This window comes from Salmo salar, chromosome 22 (genome assembly GCF_965601325.2).
Source record: "Salmo salar chromosome 22, fSalSal1, whole genome shotgun sequence".
Taxonomy (NCBI): domain Eukaryota; kingdom Metazoa; phylum Chordata; class Actinopteri; order Salmoniformes; family Salmonidae; genus Salmo; species Salmo salar.
In genome coordinates, this window is record NC_138312.1 from 65,024,169 (window position 1) to 65,044,685 (window position 20,517).

Genomic DNA, 20,517 nt, shown 5'->3' on the forward strand with positions numbered 1-20,517 from the left:
GCCACCAAAAATCCTGAAATTTCCATCCCTAACTATAACATTTTCCGACAAGATAGAACTACCAAAGGGGGCGGAGTTGCAATCTACTGCAGAGATAGCCTGCAGAGTTCAGTATTACTATGCAAGTCTGTACCCAAACAATTCGAGCTTCTACTTCTAAAAATCTACCTTTCCAGAAACAAGTCTCTCACTGTTGCCGCTTGCTATAGACCTCCCTCTGCCGCCAGCTGTGCCCTGGACACCATATGTGAATTGATTGCCCCCCATCTATCTTCAGAGCTCATACTGTTAGGTGACCTAAACTGGGACATGCTTAACACCCCGACCATCCTACAATCTAAGCTTGATGCCCTCAATCTCACACAAATTATCAATTAACCTACCAGGTACAACCCCAAATCTGTAAACACGGGCACCCTCATAGATTTCATCCTGACCAACCTGCCCTCTAAATACACCACTGCTGTCTTCAACCAGGATCTTAGCGATCACTGCCTCATTGCCTGCGTCTGAAATGGGTCTGCGGTCAAATGACCACCCCTCATCACTGTCAAACGCTTCCTAAAACATTTCAGCTAACAGGCCTTTCTAATCGACATGGCCGGGGTATCCTGGAAGGATATTGACGTCATTCCGTCAGTAGAGGATGCCTGGTTATTCTTTAAAAGTGCCTTCCTCACCATCTTAAATAAGCATGCTCCATTCAAAAAATGTATAACCAGGAATAGATACAGCCCTTGGTTTACTCCAGACCTGTCGGCCCTTGACCAGCACAAAAACATCCTGTGGCGTTCTGAATTAGCATCGAACAGCCCCCGTGATATGCAACTTTTCAGGGAAGATAAGAACCAATATACTCAGTCGGTTAGGAGAGCTAAGGCTAGCTTTTTCAAACAGAAATTTGCTTCCTGTAGCACTAATTCCAAAAAGTTTTGAGACACTGTAAAGTCCATGGAGAATAAGAACACCTCCTCCCAGCTGCCCACTGCACCGAGGCTAGGAAACACTGTCACTACTGATAAATCCACAATAATTGAGAATTTCAAAAAGCATTTTTCTACGGCTGGCCATGCTTTCCTGATGTTTTGAAAGAGCTGCAAAATCTGGACCCCTACAAATCAGCAGGGCTTGACAATCTGGACCCTTTGTAAAATGATCTGCCGAAATTGTTGCAACCCCTATTACTAGCCTGTTCAACCTCTCTTTCGTATCGTCTGAGATTCCAATAGATTGGAAAGTTGCCGCGGTCATGCCCCTCTTCAAAAGGGGGAGACACTCTAGACCCAAACTGCTACAGACCTATATCTATTCTACCCTGCCTTTCTAAGGTCTTTGAAAGCCAAGTTACCAAACAGATTACCGACCACTTCGAATCCCACCGGACCTTCTCCGCTATGCAATCTGGTTTCAGAGCTGGTCATGGGTGCACCTCAGCCACACTCAAGGTCCTAAACAATATCATAAACGCCATCGATAAGAGACAGTACTGTGCAGCCGTATTCATCGACCTGGCTAAGGCTTTCGACTCTGTCAATCACAAAATTCTTATTGGCAGACTCAACAGCCATGGTTTCTGAAATGACTGCCTCGCCTGGTTCACCAACTACTTCTCAGATAGAGTTCAGTGTGTCAAATCAGAGGGCCTGTTGTCCGGACCTCTGGCAGTCTCTATGGGGGTGCCACAGGGTTCAATTCTTGGGCCGACTCTTTTCTCTGTATACATCAATGATGTCGCTCTCGCTGCTGGTTATTCTTTGATCCACCTCTACGCAGACGACACCATTCTGTATACCTCTGGCCCTTCTTTGGACACTGTTATCTAACCTCCAGACGAGCTTCAATGCCATACAACTCTCCTTCCGTGGCCTCCAACTGCTCTTAAATTCAAGTAAAACTAAATGCATGCTCTTCAACCGTTCGCTTCCCACACCTGCCCGCCCGCCCAGCATAACTACTCCGGACGGTTCTGACTTAGAATATGTGGACAACTACAAATACCTAGGTGTCTGGTTAGACTGTAAACTCTCCTTTCACTCACATTAAACATCTCCAATCCAAAATTAAATCTAGAATCGGCTTCCTATTTCGCAACAAAGCATCCTTCACTCATGCTGCCAAACATACCCTTGTAAAACTGACCATCCTACCGATCCTCGACTTCAGCGATGTCATTTACAAAATAGCCCCCAACACTCTACTCAGAAAATTGGATGCAGTCTATCACAGTGCTATCCGTTTTGTCACCAAAGCCCCATATACTACCCACCACTGCGACCTGTATTCTCTCGTTGGCTGGACCTTGCTTCATACTCGTCGCCAAACCCACTGGCTCCAGGTCATCTACAAGTCTCTGCTAGGTAAAGTCCCGCCTTATCTCAGCTCACTGGTCACCATAGCAGCACCCACCTGTAGCACACGCTCCAGCAGGTATATCTCACTGGTCATCCCCAACGCCAATTCTTCCTTTGGCCGCCTCTCCTTCCAGTTCTCTGCAGCCAATGACTGGAACGAACTGCAAAAATCGCTGAAGCTGGAGACTCTTATCTCCCTCACTAACTTCAAGCACCAGCTGTCAGAGCAGCTCACAGATCACTGCACCTGTACATAGCCCATCTGTAAACAGCCCATCCAATCTACCTCATCCCCATACTGTATTTATTTATTTATCTTGCTCCTTTGCACCCCAGTATCTCTACTTGCACATTCATCTTCTGCACACCCTACCATTCCAGTGTTTAATTGCTATATTGTAATTACTTCGACACCATGGCCTATTTATTGCCTTACCTCTCTTATCCTACCTCATTTGCACATGTTGTTTTTCTCCATGTGTAACTCTGTGTTGTTGTATGTGTTGAACTTCTACGCTTTATCTTGGCCAGGTCGCAGTTGCAAATGAGAACTTGTTCTCAACTAGCCTACCTGGTTAAATAAAGGTGAAATAAATCAAATAAAATTTAGTAACCAAAAATAAGTGTTAAACAAATCAAAATACATTTTATATTCTTCAAAGTAGCCACCCTTTGCCTTGATGACAGCTTTGCACACTCTTGGTATTCTCTCAACCAGCTTCACCTGGAATGCTTTTCCAACAGTCTTGAAGGAGTTCCCTCATATGCTGAACACTTGTTGGCTGCTTTTCCTTCACTCTCCGTTCCAACTCATCCCAAACCATCTCAATTGGGTTGAGGTCAGGTGATTGTGGAGGTCAGGTCATCTGATGCAGCACTTCATTACTCTCCTTCTTGGTCAAATAGCCCTTACACAGCCTGGAGGTGTGTTGGGTCATTGTCCTGTTGAAAAACAAATGATAGTCCCACTAAGTGCAAACCAGATGATATGGCGTATCACTGCAGAATGCTGTGTTAGCCATGCTGGTTAAGTGTGCCTTGAATTCTAAATAACTCACCCACAGTGTCACCAGTAAAGCTCCCCCACACCATCACACTTCCTCCTCCATGCTTCACAGAGGGAACCACACATGCGGAGATCATCCGTTCACCTACTCTGCGTCTCACAAAGACACAATAAAGAAAAACCCTGGAATGACTAAGTGTGTCCAAACTTTTGACTGGTACTATATAACTATATATATATATATATATGTGGAGGAGACAAGTCTAGTATACATGCTTTATACAGGCATGTTATCTATTGTTGTTATAACATATTGATATGTTTCTGTCCATCACACATATCATCTATAGTATTGTTGTGTTGGTCCTATAGGTGTGTCTGTCCCTAGTGGAGGAGAAGTTCCTGGATGTTCTACAGCTCCTCCACCAGCTCAGAGACCTCAACGTGTCCCAACGCTCCCTGGGGAAGATCTTACTGAGCACCTTGGAGTCCTGCAGCGACCCACAACATGGTGAGTAGTAGTTAATATACCACAGCCCTCAACGCAGAGTAGTACTGCACTTTGAAATCAGGTAGTGACCATGATGTAGTAACACAAGTTATACCGTAGTTACTATGCCACAGATGGAACATAGATGGAATCTACAGGCCAGTAGACCATAACTTACTTGGCACCTGGGCTAGTTGGGAACATTTTCTACTGGGACTCAATTCAATCTGTAAAGCTGAAGCTCTACATTGTAGCCTGATTGACATTTAAAGAAAATGTCCCAGCATTAGGGTAGACTGCATTCACAGGAAATGATGCATATCAGCTCAATCAGAAATTCCCTTTAAATTGTAACATTTCAGCGATACGGATTAAATAGAAACCCAAATTAACTCAGACTGGTCTTGGGTACTGCATAACAACCTACAACTACTACTGGGTACTGCATAACAACCTACTACTACTACTGGGTACTGCATAACAACCTACTACTACTACTGGGTACTGCATAACAACCTACTACTGGGTACTGCATAACAACCTACTACTACTACTGGGTACTGCATAACAACCTACTACTGGGTACTGCATAACAACCTACTACTACTACTGGGTACTGCATAACAACCTACTACTGGGTACTGCATAACAACCTACTACTGGGTACTGCATAACAACCTACTACTGGGTACTGCATAACAACCTACTACTGGGTACTGCATAACAACCTACTACTACTACTGGGTACTGCATAACAACCTACTACTACTACTGGGTACTGCATAACAACCTACTACTACTACTGGGTACTGCATAACAACCTACTACTGGGTACTGCATAACAACCTACTACTGGGTACTGCATAACAACCTACTACTACTACTGGGTACTGCATAACAACCTACTACTGGGTACTGCATAACAACCTACAACTACTACTGGGTACTGCATAACAACCTACTACTGGGTACTGCATAACAACCTACTACTGGGTACTGCATAACAACCTACTACTACTACTGGGTACTGCATAACAACCTACTACTACTACTGGGTACTGCATAACAACCTACTACTGGGTACTGCATAACAACCTACTACTGGGTACTGCATAACAACCTACTACTGGGTACTGCATAACAACCTACAACTACTACTGGGTACTGCATAACAACCTACAACTACTACTGGGTACTGCATAACAACCTACTACTGGGTACTGCATAACAACCTACTACTACTACTGGGTACTGCATAACAACCTACTACTGGGTACTGCATAACAACCTACTACTACTACTGGGTACTGCATAACAACCTACTACTACTACTGGGTACTGCATAACAACCTACTACTACTACTGGGTACTGCATAACAACCTACTACTGGGTACTGCATAACAACCTACTACTGGGTACTGCATAACAACCTACTACTACTACTGGGTACTGCATAACAACCTACTACTGGGTACTGCATAACAACCTACTACTGGGTACTGCATAACAACCTACTACTGGGTACTGCATAACAACCTACAACTACTACTGGGTACTGCATAACAACCTACTACTACTACTGGGTACTGCATAACAACCTACTACTGGGTACTGCATAACAACCTACTACTACTACTGGGTACTGCATAACAACCTACTACTACTACTGGGTACTGCATAACAACCTACTACTGGGTACTGCATAACAACCTACTACTACTACTGGGTACTGCATAACAACCTACTACTACTACTGGGTACTGCATAACAACCTACTACTACTACTGGGTACTGCATAACAACCTACTACTACTACTGGGTACTGCATAACAACCTACTACTACTACTGGGTACTGCATAACAACCTACTACTACTACTGGGTACTGCATAACAACCTACTACTGGGTACTGCATAACAACCTACTACTACTACTGGGTACTGCATAACAACCTACTACTGGGTACTGCATAACAACCTACTACTACTACTGGGTACTGCATAACAACCTACTACTGGGTACTGCATAACAACCTACAACTACTACTGGGTACTGCATAACAACCTACAACTACTACTGGGTACTGCATAACAACCTACTACTGGGTACTGCATAACAACCTACTACTACTACTGGGTACTGCATAACAACCTACTACTACTACTGGGTACTGCATAACAACCTACTACTACTACTGGTTACTGCATAACAACCTACTACTGGGTACTGCATAACAACCTACTACTGGGTACTGCATAACAACCTACTACTGGGTACTGCATAACAACCTACTACTGGGTACTGCATAACAACCTACAACTACTACTGGGTACTGCATAACAACCTACAACTACTACTGGGTACTGCATAACAACCTACTACTGGGTACTGCATAACAACCTACTACTGGGTACTGCATAACAACCTACTACTACTACTGGGTACTGCATAACAACCTACTACTGGGTACTGTATAATAACCTACTACTACTACTGGGTACTGCATAACAACCTACTACTACTACTGGGTACTGCATAACAACCTACTACTACTACTGGGTACTGCATAACAACCTACTACTGGGTACTGCATAACAACCTACTACTACTACTGGGTACTGCATAACAACCTACTACTGGGTACTGCATAACAACCTACTACTACTACTGGGTACTGCATAACAACCTACTACTGGGTACTGCATAACAACCTACTACTACTACTGGGTACTGCATAACAACCTACTACTGGGTACTGCATAACAACCTACTACTGGGTACTGCATAACAACCTACTACTACTACTGGGTACTGCATAACAACCTACTACTACTACTGGGTACTGCATAACAACCTACTACTGGGTACTGCATAACAACCTACTACTACTACTGGGTACTGCATAACAACCTACTACTACTACTGGGTACTGCATAACAACCTACTACTGGGTACTGCATAACAACCTACTACTACTACTGGGTACTGCATAACAACCTACTACTGGGTACTGCATAACAACCTACTACTACTACTGGGTACTGCATAACAACCTACTACTGGGTACTGCATAACAACCTACTACTACTACTGGGTACTGCATAACAACCTACTACTACTACTGGGTACTGCATAACAACCTACTACTGGGTACTGCATAACAACCTACTACTGGGTACTGCATAACAACCTACTACTACTACTGGGTACTGCATAACAACCTACTACTGGGTACTGCATAACAACCTACTACTGGGTACTGCATAACAACCTACTACTACTACTGGGTACTGCATAACAACCTACTACTACTACTGGGTACTGCATAACAACCTACTACTGGGTACTGCATAACAACCTACAACTACTACTGGGTACTGCATAACAACCTACTACTACTACTGGGTACTGCATAACAACCTACTACTGGGTACTGCATAACAACCTACTACTACTACTGGGTACTGCATAACAACCTACTACTGGGTACTGCATAACAACCTACTACTACTACTGGGTACTGCATAACAACCTACTACTACTACTGGGTACTGCATAACAACCTACTACTGGGTACTGCATAACAACCTACTACTGGGTACTGCATAACAACCTACTACTACTACTGGGTACTGCATAACAACCTACTACTGGGTACTGCATAACAACCTACTACTACTACTGGGTACTGCATAACAACCTACTACTACTACTGGGTACTGCATAACAACCTACTACTGGGTACTGCATAACAACCTACTACTGGGTACTGCATAACAACCTACTACTGGGTACTGCATAACAACCTACTACTGGGTACTGCATAACAACCTACTACTGGGTACTGCATAACAACCTACTACTACTACTGGGTACTGCATAACAACCTACTACTACTACTGGGTACTGCATAACAACCTACTACTGGGTACTGCATAACAACCTACTACTGGGTACTGCATAACAACCTACTACTGGGTACTGCATAACAACCTACAACTACTACTGGGTACTGCATAACAACCTACTACTGGGTACTGTATAATAACCTACTACTACTACTGGGTACTGCATAACAACCTACTACTACTACTGGGTACTGCATAACAACCTACTACTGGGTACTGCATAACAACCTACTACTGGGTACTGCATAACAACCTACTACTGGGTACTGCATAACAACCTACTACTACTACTGGGTACTGCATAACAACCTACTACTGGGTACTGCATAACAACCTACTACTACTACTGGGTACTGCATAACAACCTACTACTGGGTACTGCATAACAACCTACTACTACTACTGGGTACTGCATAACAACCTACTACTGGGTACTGCATAACAACCTACTACTACTACTGGGTACTGCATAACAACCTACTACTGGGTACTGCATAACAACCTACTACTACTACTGGGTACTGCATAACAACCTACTACTGGGTACTGCATAACAACCTACTACTGGGTACTGCATAACAACCTACAACTACTACTGGGTACTGCATAACAACCTACTACTGGGTACTGCATAACAACCTACAACTACTACTGGGTACTGCATAACAACCTACTACTACTACTGGGTACTGCATAACAACCTACTACTGGGTACTGCATAACAACCTACAACTACTACTGGGTACTGCATAACAACCTACTACTACTACTGGGTACTGCATAACAACCTACTACTGGGTACTGCATAACAACCTACTACTACTACTGGGTACTGCATAACAACCTACTACTGGGTACTGCATAACAACCTACTACTACTACTGGGTACTGCATAACAACCTACTACTACTACTGGGTACTGCATAACAACCTACAACTACTACTGGGTACTGCATAACAACCTACAACTACTACTGGGTACTGCATAACAACCTACTACTGGGTACTGCATAACAACCTACTACTACTACTGGGTACTGCATAACAACCTACTACTGGGTACTGCATAACAACCTACTACTGGGTACTGCATAACAACCTACTACTGGGTACTGCATAACAACCTACAACTACTACTGGGTACTGCATAACAACCTACTACTACTACTGGGTACTGCATAACAACCTACTACTGGGTACTGCATAACAACCTACTACTACTACTGGGTACTGCATAACAACCTACTACTACTACTGGGTACTGCATAACAACCTACTACTGGGTACTGCATAACAACCTACTACTGGGTACTGCATAACAACCTACTACTGGGTACTGCATAACAACCTACTACTACTACTGGGTACTGCATAACAACCTACTACTGGGTACTGCATAACAACCTACTACTACTACTGGGTACTGCATAACAACCTACTACTGGGTACTGCATAACAACCTACTACTACTACTGGGTACTGCATAACAACCTACTACTGGGTACTGCATAACAACCTACTACTGGGTACTGCATAACAACCTACTACTGGGTACTGCATAACAACCTACTACTGGGTACTGCATAACAACCTACTACTGGGTACTGCATAACAACCTACTACTACTACTGGGTACTGCATAACAACCTACAACTACTACTGGGTACTGCATAACAACCTACAACTACTACTGGGTACTGCATAACAACCTACTACTGGGTACTGCATAACAACCTACTACTGGGTACTGCATAACAACCTACTACTGGGTACTGCATAACAACCTACAACTACTACTGGGTACTGCATAACAACCTACTACTACTACTGGGTACTGCATAACAACCTACTACTACTACTGGGTACTGCATAACAACCTACTACTACTACTGGGTACTGCATAACAACCTACTACTACTACTGGGTACTGCATAACAACCTACTACTGGGTACTGCATAACAACCTACTACTGGGTACTGCATAACAACCTACTACTGGGTACTGCATAACAACCTACTACTGGGTACTGCATAACAACCTACAACTACTACTGGGTACTGCATAACAACCTACTACTACTACTGGGTACTGCATAACAACCTACTACTGGGTACTGCATAACAACCTACTACTGGGTACTGCATAACAACCTACTACTGGGTACTGCATAACAACCTACTACTACTACTGGGTACTGCATAACAACCTACTACTACTACTGGGTACTGCATAACAACCTACTACTGGGTACTGCATAACAACCTACTACTACTACTGGGTACTGCATAACAACCTACTACTGGGTACTGCATAACAACCTACTACTACTACTGGGTACTGCATAACAACCTACTACTACTACTGGGTACTGCATAACAACCTACTACTGGGTACTGCATAACAACCTACTACTACTACTGGGTACTGCATAACAACCTACTACTGGGTACTGCATAACAACCTACTACTACTACTGGGTACTGCATAACAACCTACTACTGGGTACTGCATAACAACCTACTACTACTACTGGGTACTGCATAACAACCTACTACTGGGTACTGCATAACAACCTACTACTGGGTACTGCATAACAACCTACTACTGGGTACTGCATAACAACCTACTACTGGGTACTGCATAACAACCTACTACTACTACTGGGTACTGCATAACAACCTACTACTACTACTGGGTACTGCATAACAACCTACTACTGGGTACTGCATAACAACCTACAGCTACTACTGGGTACTGCATAACAACCTACTACTGGGTACTGCATAACAACCTACTACTGGGTACTGCATAACAACCTACTACTGGGTACTGCATAACAACCTACTACTGGGTACTGCATAACAACCTACTACTGGGTACTGCATAACAACCTACTACTGGGTACTGCATAACAACCTACTACTACTACTGGGTACTGCATAACAACCTACTACTGGGTACTGCATAACAACCTACTACTACTACTGGGTACTGCATAACAACCTACTACTGGGTACTGCATAACAACCTACTACTACTACTGGGTACTGCATAACAACCTACTACTACTACTGGGTACTGCATAACAACCTACTACTGGGTACTGCATAACAACCTACTACTACTACTGGGTACTGCATAACAACCTGGCAGGAGACCAGTTTTCAGCTGTGCTGACATCATTGCACAAATGGCATGGAGTTTTCAATTACAGATTTTAAACAAATACATGTCTATCACTTGATGGTTTCATTTCAGAGACAAATAATAATTATGTTTTTTTTGCTAAATTCTATTTATCTGCCTGCACTACATTTTTGATAAAGAACTGTAGAAATTATACATTGTGACGTTAACATTTAAAAAAAAAATAAAAAATGTATTCAATACAGTGATATGAGATCTGTATGTAAAATATTTACATTTGACATGTTAGTCATTTAGCATATGCTCTTATCTAGAGCAACTTACAGTTAGCGCATTCATCTTAAGATGGCTTGGTGGGACGTTACAGTCAAATATACACAGGTTGACGTTTATTGGGATGAGTCTTGTCCTGGAGGCAGAACTGAGCGATTTCCGCTAGATGGGCCAGCTGCAAATTCAAAATTGGCTAAATTGTAAAAATGATTAAAACAAAAATGTGCTATTTGGTCTTAATTTAAGGTTAGGGTTAGGCATTAAGGTTAGCTCTCTGGGTGAGGTTCTGTCTACCACACTGACATGTTCAGCTCTCTAGGTGAGGTTCTGTCTGTCTAACACACTGACATGTTCAGCTCACTGGGTGAGGTTCTGTCTGTCTAACACACTGACATGTTCAGCTCACTGGGTGAGGTTCTGTACAAATAAAAAATGAACCCTTGAATGAGTAGGTTTGTCCAAACATTTGACTGCCACTGTATATTTTATTGGTTAAAGAGACTGCCTTAGGAGATATATATAGATGTTTATCTCCCCTCTCTCTCAGACAGAGTCTCTTCAACCAATAACATAGATATAAACCATCTATCTCCTCTCTCTCAGGGAAAGCCCACATCCTGGAGGTGCTGAATGCTCTGTACCACGAGCTGGCTGCCTGTGAGGTCTTGACCACCAGCGGAACTCTGGAGAGAACACAGTCCCTCGGCAACCCTCTGGAGAGAACACAGTCCCTCGGCAACCCTCTGGAGAGAACACAGTCCCTCGGCAACCCTCTGGAGAGGACACAGTCCCTCGGCAACCCTCTGGAGAGAACTCAGTCCCTCGGCAACCCTCTGGAGAGAACACAGTCCCTCGGCAACCCTCTGGAGAGAACACAGTCCCTCGGCAACCCTCTGGAGAGAACACAGTCCCTCGGCAACCCTCTGGAGAGAACACAGTCCCTCGGCAACCCTCTGGAGAGAACACAGTCCCTCGGCAACCCTCTGGAGAGAACACAGTCCCTCGGCAACCCTCTGGAGAGAACACAGTCTCTCAACAACCCTAGTAGTTACTGAAGTTCCCTAGTAGTTACTGAAGTTCCCATGGGCAGTGAGGTGAGGAGGCTTGGACCCTGGCATGGGAAACATTTAAATTGCATACTCCTTGCGTCCTCTCTCCTCATCTTCTTCTCAAAACCCATTGATTGACAAACCCAGAGGTCCCTCCCCTCTGACCTTTTCCTCAAATAGTTTTTGAGGAGACGACGAGAGAGGACGCACGGAGCATGCAATTGAGATGTTCCCCATGCCAGGGTCCAAGCCTCCTCACGTCAGCGCTACATGATCAAAACTACGTGGCACCTGCTCAAACATCTCATTCCAAAATCATGGGCATTAATATGGAGTTGGTCCCCCCCTTTGCTGCTATAACAGCCTCCACTCTTCTGGGAAGGCTTTCCACTAGATGTTGGAACATTGCTGCAGGGACTTGCTTCCATTCAGCCACAAGAGCATTAGTGAGGTTGGGCTCTAATGTTGAGGCGATTAGGCCTGGCTCGCAGTCGGCGTTCCAATTCATCCCAAAGGTGTTCGATGGGGTTGAGATCAGGGCTCTGTGCAGGCTAGTCAAGTTCTTCCACACCGTTATCGACAAATCATTTCAGTATGGACCTCGCTTTGTGCATGGGGGCATTGTCATTCTGAAACAGGAAAGGGCCTTCCCCAAACTGTTGCCACAAACTTGGAAGCACAGAATCATCTAAAATGTCATTCTATGCTGTAGCGTTAAGATTTCCCTTCTCTAGAACTAAGGGGCCCGAACCATGAAAAACAGCCCCAGACCATTATACCTCATCCACCAAACTTTACAGTTGTCACTATGCATTGGGGCAGGTAGCGTTCTCCTGGCATCCGCCAAACCCAGATTCATCCATTGGACTGCCAGATGGTGAAGCGTGATTCATCACTCCAGAGAATGTGTTTCCACTGCTCCAGAGTTCAATGGCGGTGAGCTTCACACCACTCCAGCCGACGCTTGGCATTGCACATGGTGATCTTAGGTTTGTGTGATGCTGCTCGGCCATGGAAACCAATATCATGAAGTTCCCGACTCAATTATTGTGCTGACGTTGCTTCGAGACAATTTGGAATTCGGTAGTGAGTGTTGCAACTGAGGACAGACAATTTTGATGCATTTCAGCACTTTGCAGTCCCGTTCTGTGAGTTTGTGTGGCCTATCACTTCCGTTATTGCTCCTAGACGTTTCCACTTCACAATAACAGCACTTACACTTGACCGGGGCAGCTCTAGCAGGACAGAAATTTGACGAACTGACTTGTTGGAAAGGTGGCATCCTATGACGGTGCCACGTTCAAAGTCACTGAGCTCTTCAGTACGGGCCATTCTACTGCCAATGTTTGTCTATGGAAATTGCATGGCTGTGTGCTCGATTTTATACACCTGTCAGAAACGGGTGTGGCTGAAATAGCCAAATCCACTAATTTGAAGGGGTGTCCACATACTTTTGTATATATACACACATATCTGTCATGTTCCTTTCTACGCCTCTGTTAAGAGAAGTTCTGGAACTGTTGATTTATTTTCTCTAACTACAGTATTCTCATTATCAAATTGTATTTGTTACATGCACCGAATACAACAGGTGTAGACCTTACCATGAAATGCTTACTTACAAGCCCGTAACCAACAATGCAGTTTTTTTTAAGAAAATATCTGCTACAAAAATACAAAAAATATATATATTTTAAAAAAGTAACAATAGAATAACCATAACGAGGCTATATAGAGGAGGTATAGATACAGAGTCAATGTGCGGGAGTACAGGTTAGTTGAGGTAATATGTACATACGGGTAAATTGTCTATGCATAGATAAACAGCGAGTAGCAGAAGCTTAAAAAAGGGGGTGATTGCAAAGAATCCGGGTAGCCATTTGAGTAACTGTTCAGCAGTCTAATGGCTTGGGGGTAGAAGTTGTTCAGGAGCCTTTTGGACCTAGACATGGCGCTGGTACTGCTTGCCATGCGATAGCAGAGAAAACAGTCTAGGACTGGGGTGGCTGGAGTCTGACAATTTTTAGGGCCTTCCTCTGACACCGCCTAATATAGAGATCCTGGACGGCAGGAAGCTTGGCCCGGTTTATATTTATTATGGATCCCCATTAGTTCCTGCCAAGGCAGCAGCTACTCTTCCTGGGGTTTATTAGGGATCCCCATTAGTTCCTGCCAAGGCAGCAGCTACTCTTCCTGGGGTTTATTACGGATCCCCATTAGTTCCTGCCAAGGCAGCAGCTACTCTTCCTGGGGTTTATTATGGATCCCCATTAGTTCCTGCCAAGGCAGCAGCTACTCTTCCTGGGGTATATTATGGATCCCCATTAGTTCCTGACAAGGCAGCAGCTACTCTTCCTGGGGTTTATTATGGATCCCCATTAGTTCCTGCCAAGGCAGCAGCTACTCTTCCTGGGGTTTATTATGGATCCCCATTAGTTCCAAGGCAGCAGCTACTCTTCCTGGGGTTTATTATGGATCCCCATTAGTTCCTGCCATGGCAGCAGCTACTCTTCCTGAGGTTTATTATGGATCCCCATTAGTTCCTGCCAAGGCAGCAGCTACTCTTCCTGGGGTATATTATGGATCCCCATTAGTTCCTGACAAGGCAGCAGCTACTCTTCCTGGGGTTTATTATGGATCCCCATTAGTTCCTGCCAAGGCAGCAGCTACTCTTCCTGGGGTTTATTATGGATCCCCATTAGTTCCTGCCAAGGCAGCAGCTACTCTTCCTGGGGTTTATTATGGATCCCCATTAGTTCCTGTCAAGGCAGCAGCTACTCTTCCTGGGGTTTATTATGGATCCCCATTAGTTCCTGTCATGGCAGCAGCTACTCTTCCTGGGGTTTATTATGGATCCCCATTAGTTCCTGCCAAGGCAGCAGCTACTCTTCCTGGGGGTTTATTATGGATCCCCATTAGTTCCTGTCAAGGCAGTAGCTACTCTTCCTGGGGTTTATTATGGATCCCCATTAGTTCCTGTCATGGCAGCAGCTACTCTTCCTGAGGTTTATTATGGATCCCCATTAGTTCCTGCCAAGGCAGCAGCTACTCTTCCTGGGGTTTATTATGGATCCCCATTAGTTCCTATCAAGGCAGCAGCTACTCTTCCTGGGGTTTATTATGGATCCCCATTAGTTCCTGTCAAGGCAGCAGCTACTCTTCCTGGGGTCCAGCAAAATTAAAGGCATTTATACATTCACAACAGATTTTACAACACATTTAGTGTCTGCCCTCAGGCCCCTACCCTACAACACTAAATCCATGTGTACGTGTGTGTGTATGTTTGTGTTGCATCACAGTCCTTGCTGTTCCATAAGGTGTATTTTTATCTGATTCTACTGCTGCATCAGTTACCTGATGTGGAATAGAGTTCAATGTAGTCATGGCTCTATGTAGTACTGTGCTCCTCCCATAGTCTGTTCTGGACTTGGGGACTGTGAAGAGACCTCTGGTGGCATGTCTTGTGGGGTATGTATGGGTGTCTGAGCTGTGTGCCAGTAGTTTAAACAGACCTCTGGTGGCATGTCTTGTGGGGTATGCATGGGTGTCTGAGCTGTGTGCCAGTAGTTTAAACAGACCTCTGGTGGCATGTCGGTTAATATTTGATCTGATTGAGTCTTGGCCTTCAGATACGGTGAATATACAAAACCTGCTAGTTGATGACATCTGTTTCTGATGTCATCTACAGTACTGACAGTAAGGACATTGTTTCTGATGTCATCGACAGTAAGGACATCTGTTTCTGATGTCATCGACAGTAAGGACATCTGTTTCTGATGTCATCGACATTAAGGACATCTGTTTCTGATGTCATCGACAGTACTGACAGTAAGGACATCTGTTTCTGATGTCATCTACAGTACTGACAGTAAGGACATCGTAGTACTTTGTTCACCATATCTTTCACTTGCTATATGATGCATTTGTTTTGTTGTTAGTGTCATAAAATACCTGTCAAAAACACTTCCAATAAAGCTCCACAGTACTGCTGTCTATTATTATGCAAACCACACAATGGTAAACAAATGGAAATAATTGAACTCATTTTTTTAAAGAAAACAGAAGGATATATTTATGCTATTCAATTCTTTAATATACAACATAAAAAATTAACATTGTCAGGGGAAATAGCAGGTGATATTTAAATAAACATTGACAGGGGAAACAGCAGAAATACATACAATACCCCATAATGAAAAAGCAAAAACAAGTTTTAGGAATTTTTTTGCAAATAAAAACAGAAATATCACATGTACATAAGTATTCAGACCCTTTACTCAGTACTTTGTTAAACTGCCTTTGGCAAACCTTTGGGTTGGAGGAGCAAAGCCAGAGAAGACAAGGCAGGAGTACAGGCAAAGATTTTTTATAACTAACCAAGATAGACCACAGCCTGTTGTTTCCAATGACAGCAAATGAATCATAGTGGGCAGAACAAGCAAGGAGGTGGGCAGAGCCTAGCACGAGATAGCGAGATCGTATTGGTGCGTTCTATCATGTATTTGCATATTTCTGTTAGGGAACGCCTACTCTGTGAAATGCGCTGTGTGCAATAACTCAAGTCGCCCATGCACTCCTCCTAAACATCTCAGTTTTTAGAAACTTTGGGAAAGGGTAAAGTCTACAAAACGCAGTCCGCTGTTCGTAACAGATTCTAGTTTTGGGATCAGAAAACTGTATTGAAAGCAAATGTTTCATTAATAAGAAAATGTGCAGAATCTCGCTCCATCTTCTCCCACTGCCGGCACCTGGGCTTCTTCTTTAGGAATTGATTGCATCCAACTTTTAGGTGCATACACCACCACCTACTTTACTGGTGTGTGAGGCCTGTCACGGCCTGCCTACATTACATTTGTTGATACGGTAATACATTGGGGGAAAAGGAAAATTGCCCTATCAACTATTATCCCTCTTTAAAAAAAACACCCCATTCCACTATTTAACCCCATCTAACTCGACTCCAGACCTACGGTCTGAGAGGACAGAAGACTACCACTCAACACCCCATTCCACTATTTAACCCCATCTAACTCGACTCCAGACCTACGGTCTGAGAGGACAGAAGACTACCACTCAACACCCCATTCCACTATTTAACCCCATCTAACTCGACTCCAGACCTACGGTCTGAGAGGACAGAAGACTACCACTCAACACCCCATTCCACTATTTAACCCCATCTAACTCGACTCCAGACCTACGGTCTGAGAGGACAGAAGACTACCACTCAACACCCCATTCCACTATTTAACCCCATCTAACTCGACTCCAGACCTACGGTCTGAGAGGACAGAAGACTACCACTCAACACCCCATTCCACTATTTAACCCCATCTAACTCGACTCCAGACCTACGGTCTGAGAGGACAGAAGACTACCACTCAACACCCCATTCCACTATTTAACCCCATCTAACTCGACTCCAGACCTACGGTCTGAGAGGACAGAAGACTACCACTCAACACCCCATTCCACTATTTAACCCCATCTAACTCGACTCCAGACCTACGGTCTGAGAGGACAGAAGACTACCACTCAACACCCCATTCCACTATTTAACCCCATCTAACTCGACTCCAGACCTACGGTCTGAGAGGACAGAAGACTACCACTCAACACCCCATTCCACTATTTAACCCCATCTAACTCGACTCCAGACCTACGGTCTGAGAGGACAGAAGACTACCACTCAACATCCCTTGCAGCTGTTCTGCAGTAAATCCTCATAACCCTAACTACTTTTATGCCATTGCCACCACTATTTTCTGTGACTTCTGATCCATTTCTGCAGAACAATTAACAACTATGGCTATAAATGCTAAAAAAAAAGCCCAGCTTGCTGAAGCACATATTCTTCCCATCACTGTCTCTTGATCTCTGCCTACTCACATCTAGGACTCTCCCTCCTACACACTGCTGCAACATGCCCATAGCCTTGACACCTAAAACACTGTAGTATTTTATGAACAAACTCTCAAGAGAACTTACACTTCCTACCTTGACCTTATCTGGCAAAGACTCTACATCAAAACTCAGCAGGGTAGACAATGTCTTCTCCGTTTTCCCACGCTCTCCACCAGGTCTTCGTCGCACCAAACGGTGGGCATCACAGACACCGGGAATATTCAATTTCAACTGATCCTCCTCAACACTTAATGGCACCCCATCTTTCAATGGCTTCCTGCTCTGGAGAGAAAAGCAAGTCATTTCTTGTCCCTAATCACATGATCCGAAGCGCCCGCTCCCTCTGGACTGAAGAAACACAATAAATCATCACTAATCCACTTCGAGTTACCCCTTACAAAAATGTACAATGTTGGTACAATGAAAAAAACGACCATGGTAATACCATGTTATTTTCCTGCCATGGTAATCACCAATCACCACCTTCCGGAGACACCTGAAACCCCACCTCTTTAAGGAATACCTGGGATAGGATAAAGTAATCCTTCTAAACCCCCCCCCCCTTAAAAGATTTAGATGCACTATTGTAAAGTGGTTGTTCCACTGGATATTATAGGTGAATGCACCAATTTGTAAGTCGCTCTGGATAAGAGCGTCTGCTAAATGACTAAAATGTAAATGTAAATGGTAGTGACCCCCAAAAAATATTTTTGAAAAATATACCATTGTTTTGTTCTACCAGCATGTAGTGAAACATGAAAGCATGGTATTTCTTTACAATGTATTATGATGGTCTGTGTCCCACCGTTTTTCCAGATAGTGACCAAAAACGTAGTAATTTATGGTATAATGCAACATTGACTAGTAGCTCTGCAATGGCAAAGCTTAGGCCTAGTACCCTCTTAAACCCCTTTATCGCATAGTGAAAAACCACAACATGGTCTAGCAGTGTAGTGTACCCTCTTAAACCTTGGGATCTGGATAGGGTATGCTGAGAAGAATGAATGAAGACTGAAACCCTTGACGATTTAAAATTAGTTTATCTGGTGCTTCTCTCTTCAATACAGTTCTCAGTTGTTTCCCTCTCTCATTCAACTGACTTGGCTACTCTTCTACAATTGTAAATAGCCAACATATTGACTATCTAATAGATAGATGTTAATCATATAATTCAACATATCCCTAAAAACAGCAAGTTCAAATGCTTCCCTTTGTTTACACTGTGAACGTTCGTTGGTTCTGTCGCCATGACTACGACAGGCTAGCTTGACTGGAGCTAATTTTAATCGACGTTAGCTTCTATGCTAACATACTTTTATAAATGAAATTAACTATGAAAACATTATTAAGAAATAACAAATCATATCATTACACTCCGCCTAACTTGGTGTCATATCCTATGCTTTATAACTCGCTCACCGTAATGACAACATGTTAAATATTTAGTTTTTAGTTGGCTTGGCACTCCAGTTCAACTGACTGACTAGGCAGGTTAGCATGAGAGCCCCGTAGAGTGAGGCTCCCTCCGCCGGCCGAAACAAGCGCAACACCCCTTGACTAGAAATATTGTAAATTACTACAAAATGACAAAGATTAAGCTACCATATATCTCACATTTCAGTTTATCAACACGGGGAACCCAAACATGAGCAAAAAAAACGTTACTATTAATACAGAAAGTATGCCCCTTTTTTCACAGCAACTATTTCCCTTTTTCGTTACAGACAAATTAGGATCAACAATAGTAGCCTGCCTCAGAAACTTGTCCATACCGGTATATAACTTGATCAATTACCAACCAACCTCGTTTGACCTTGGGGGGGGCTAATTTATTTAATGCATTATACTGCCATTGTACTATGGTAATGCACAATTAATAAAGATGGTACCATATGATCATTATTGGTACCATTTATTATAGTTGTGCCTTACCATGGTATAATGTATAATGCAGGTTAGAACCATGGTATTTCCATGATCCACATCTACCATGGTATAAATGAAGCAATACCATGGTATTATTTAGGTGCATGGCAATATTTTATTTTATTTAACTAGGCAAGTCAGTTAAGAACAAATTCTTATTTACAATGACGGCCTACCAAAGGGCAAAAGGCCTCCAGCAGGGATGGGGGCCTGGGATTAATGAATAAACACATCACGATGAGAGAGACAACACTACATAAAGAGAGACCTAAGACAACAACATAGCAAGGCAGCAACACATGACAACATGGTAGCAGCACAAAACATGGTACAAACATAATTGGGCACGGACAACAGCACAAAGGGCAAGAAGGTAGAGACAACAATACATCACGCAAAGCAGGCACAACTGTCAGTAAGAGTGTCCATGATTAAGTCTTTGAATGAAGAGATTGAGATAA

The 20,517-nt window shown here is 43.5% G+C and overlaps 1 protein-coding gene across 2 annotated transcripts in view; it reads left to right on the top strand.

Annotated features, from left to right (window-relative positions):
* The window catches only part of efcc1 (EF-hand and coiled-coil domain containing 1), a 67,954-nt gene extending 52,867 nt beyond the window's left edge, over positions 1 to 15,087 (top strand). For both annotated transcript variants that reach the window (XM_082967772.1, XM_082967773.1), the window contains 2 exons: positions 3,730 to 3,868; positions 11,781 to 15,087. In XM_082967772.1, coding sequence (XP_082823898.1) covers positions 3,730 to 3,868; positions 11,781 to 12,232 — 591 coding nt within the window. In that variant the 3' untranslated portion in view covers positions 12,233 to 15,087. The remainder of the gene's footprint in view (positions 1 to 3,729; positions 3,869 to 11,780) is intronic.
* The last annotated feature ends 5,430 nt before the right edge of the window (positions 15,088 to 20,517 follow it).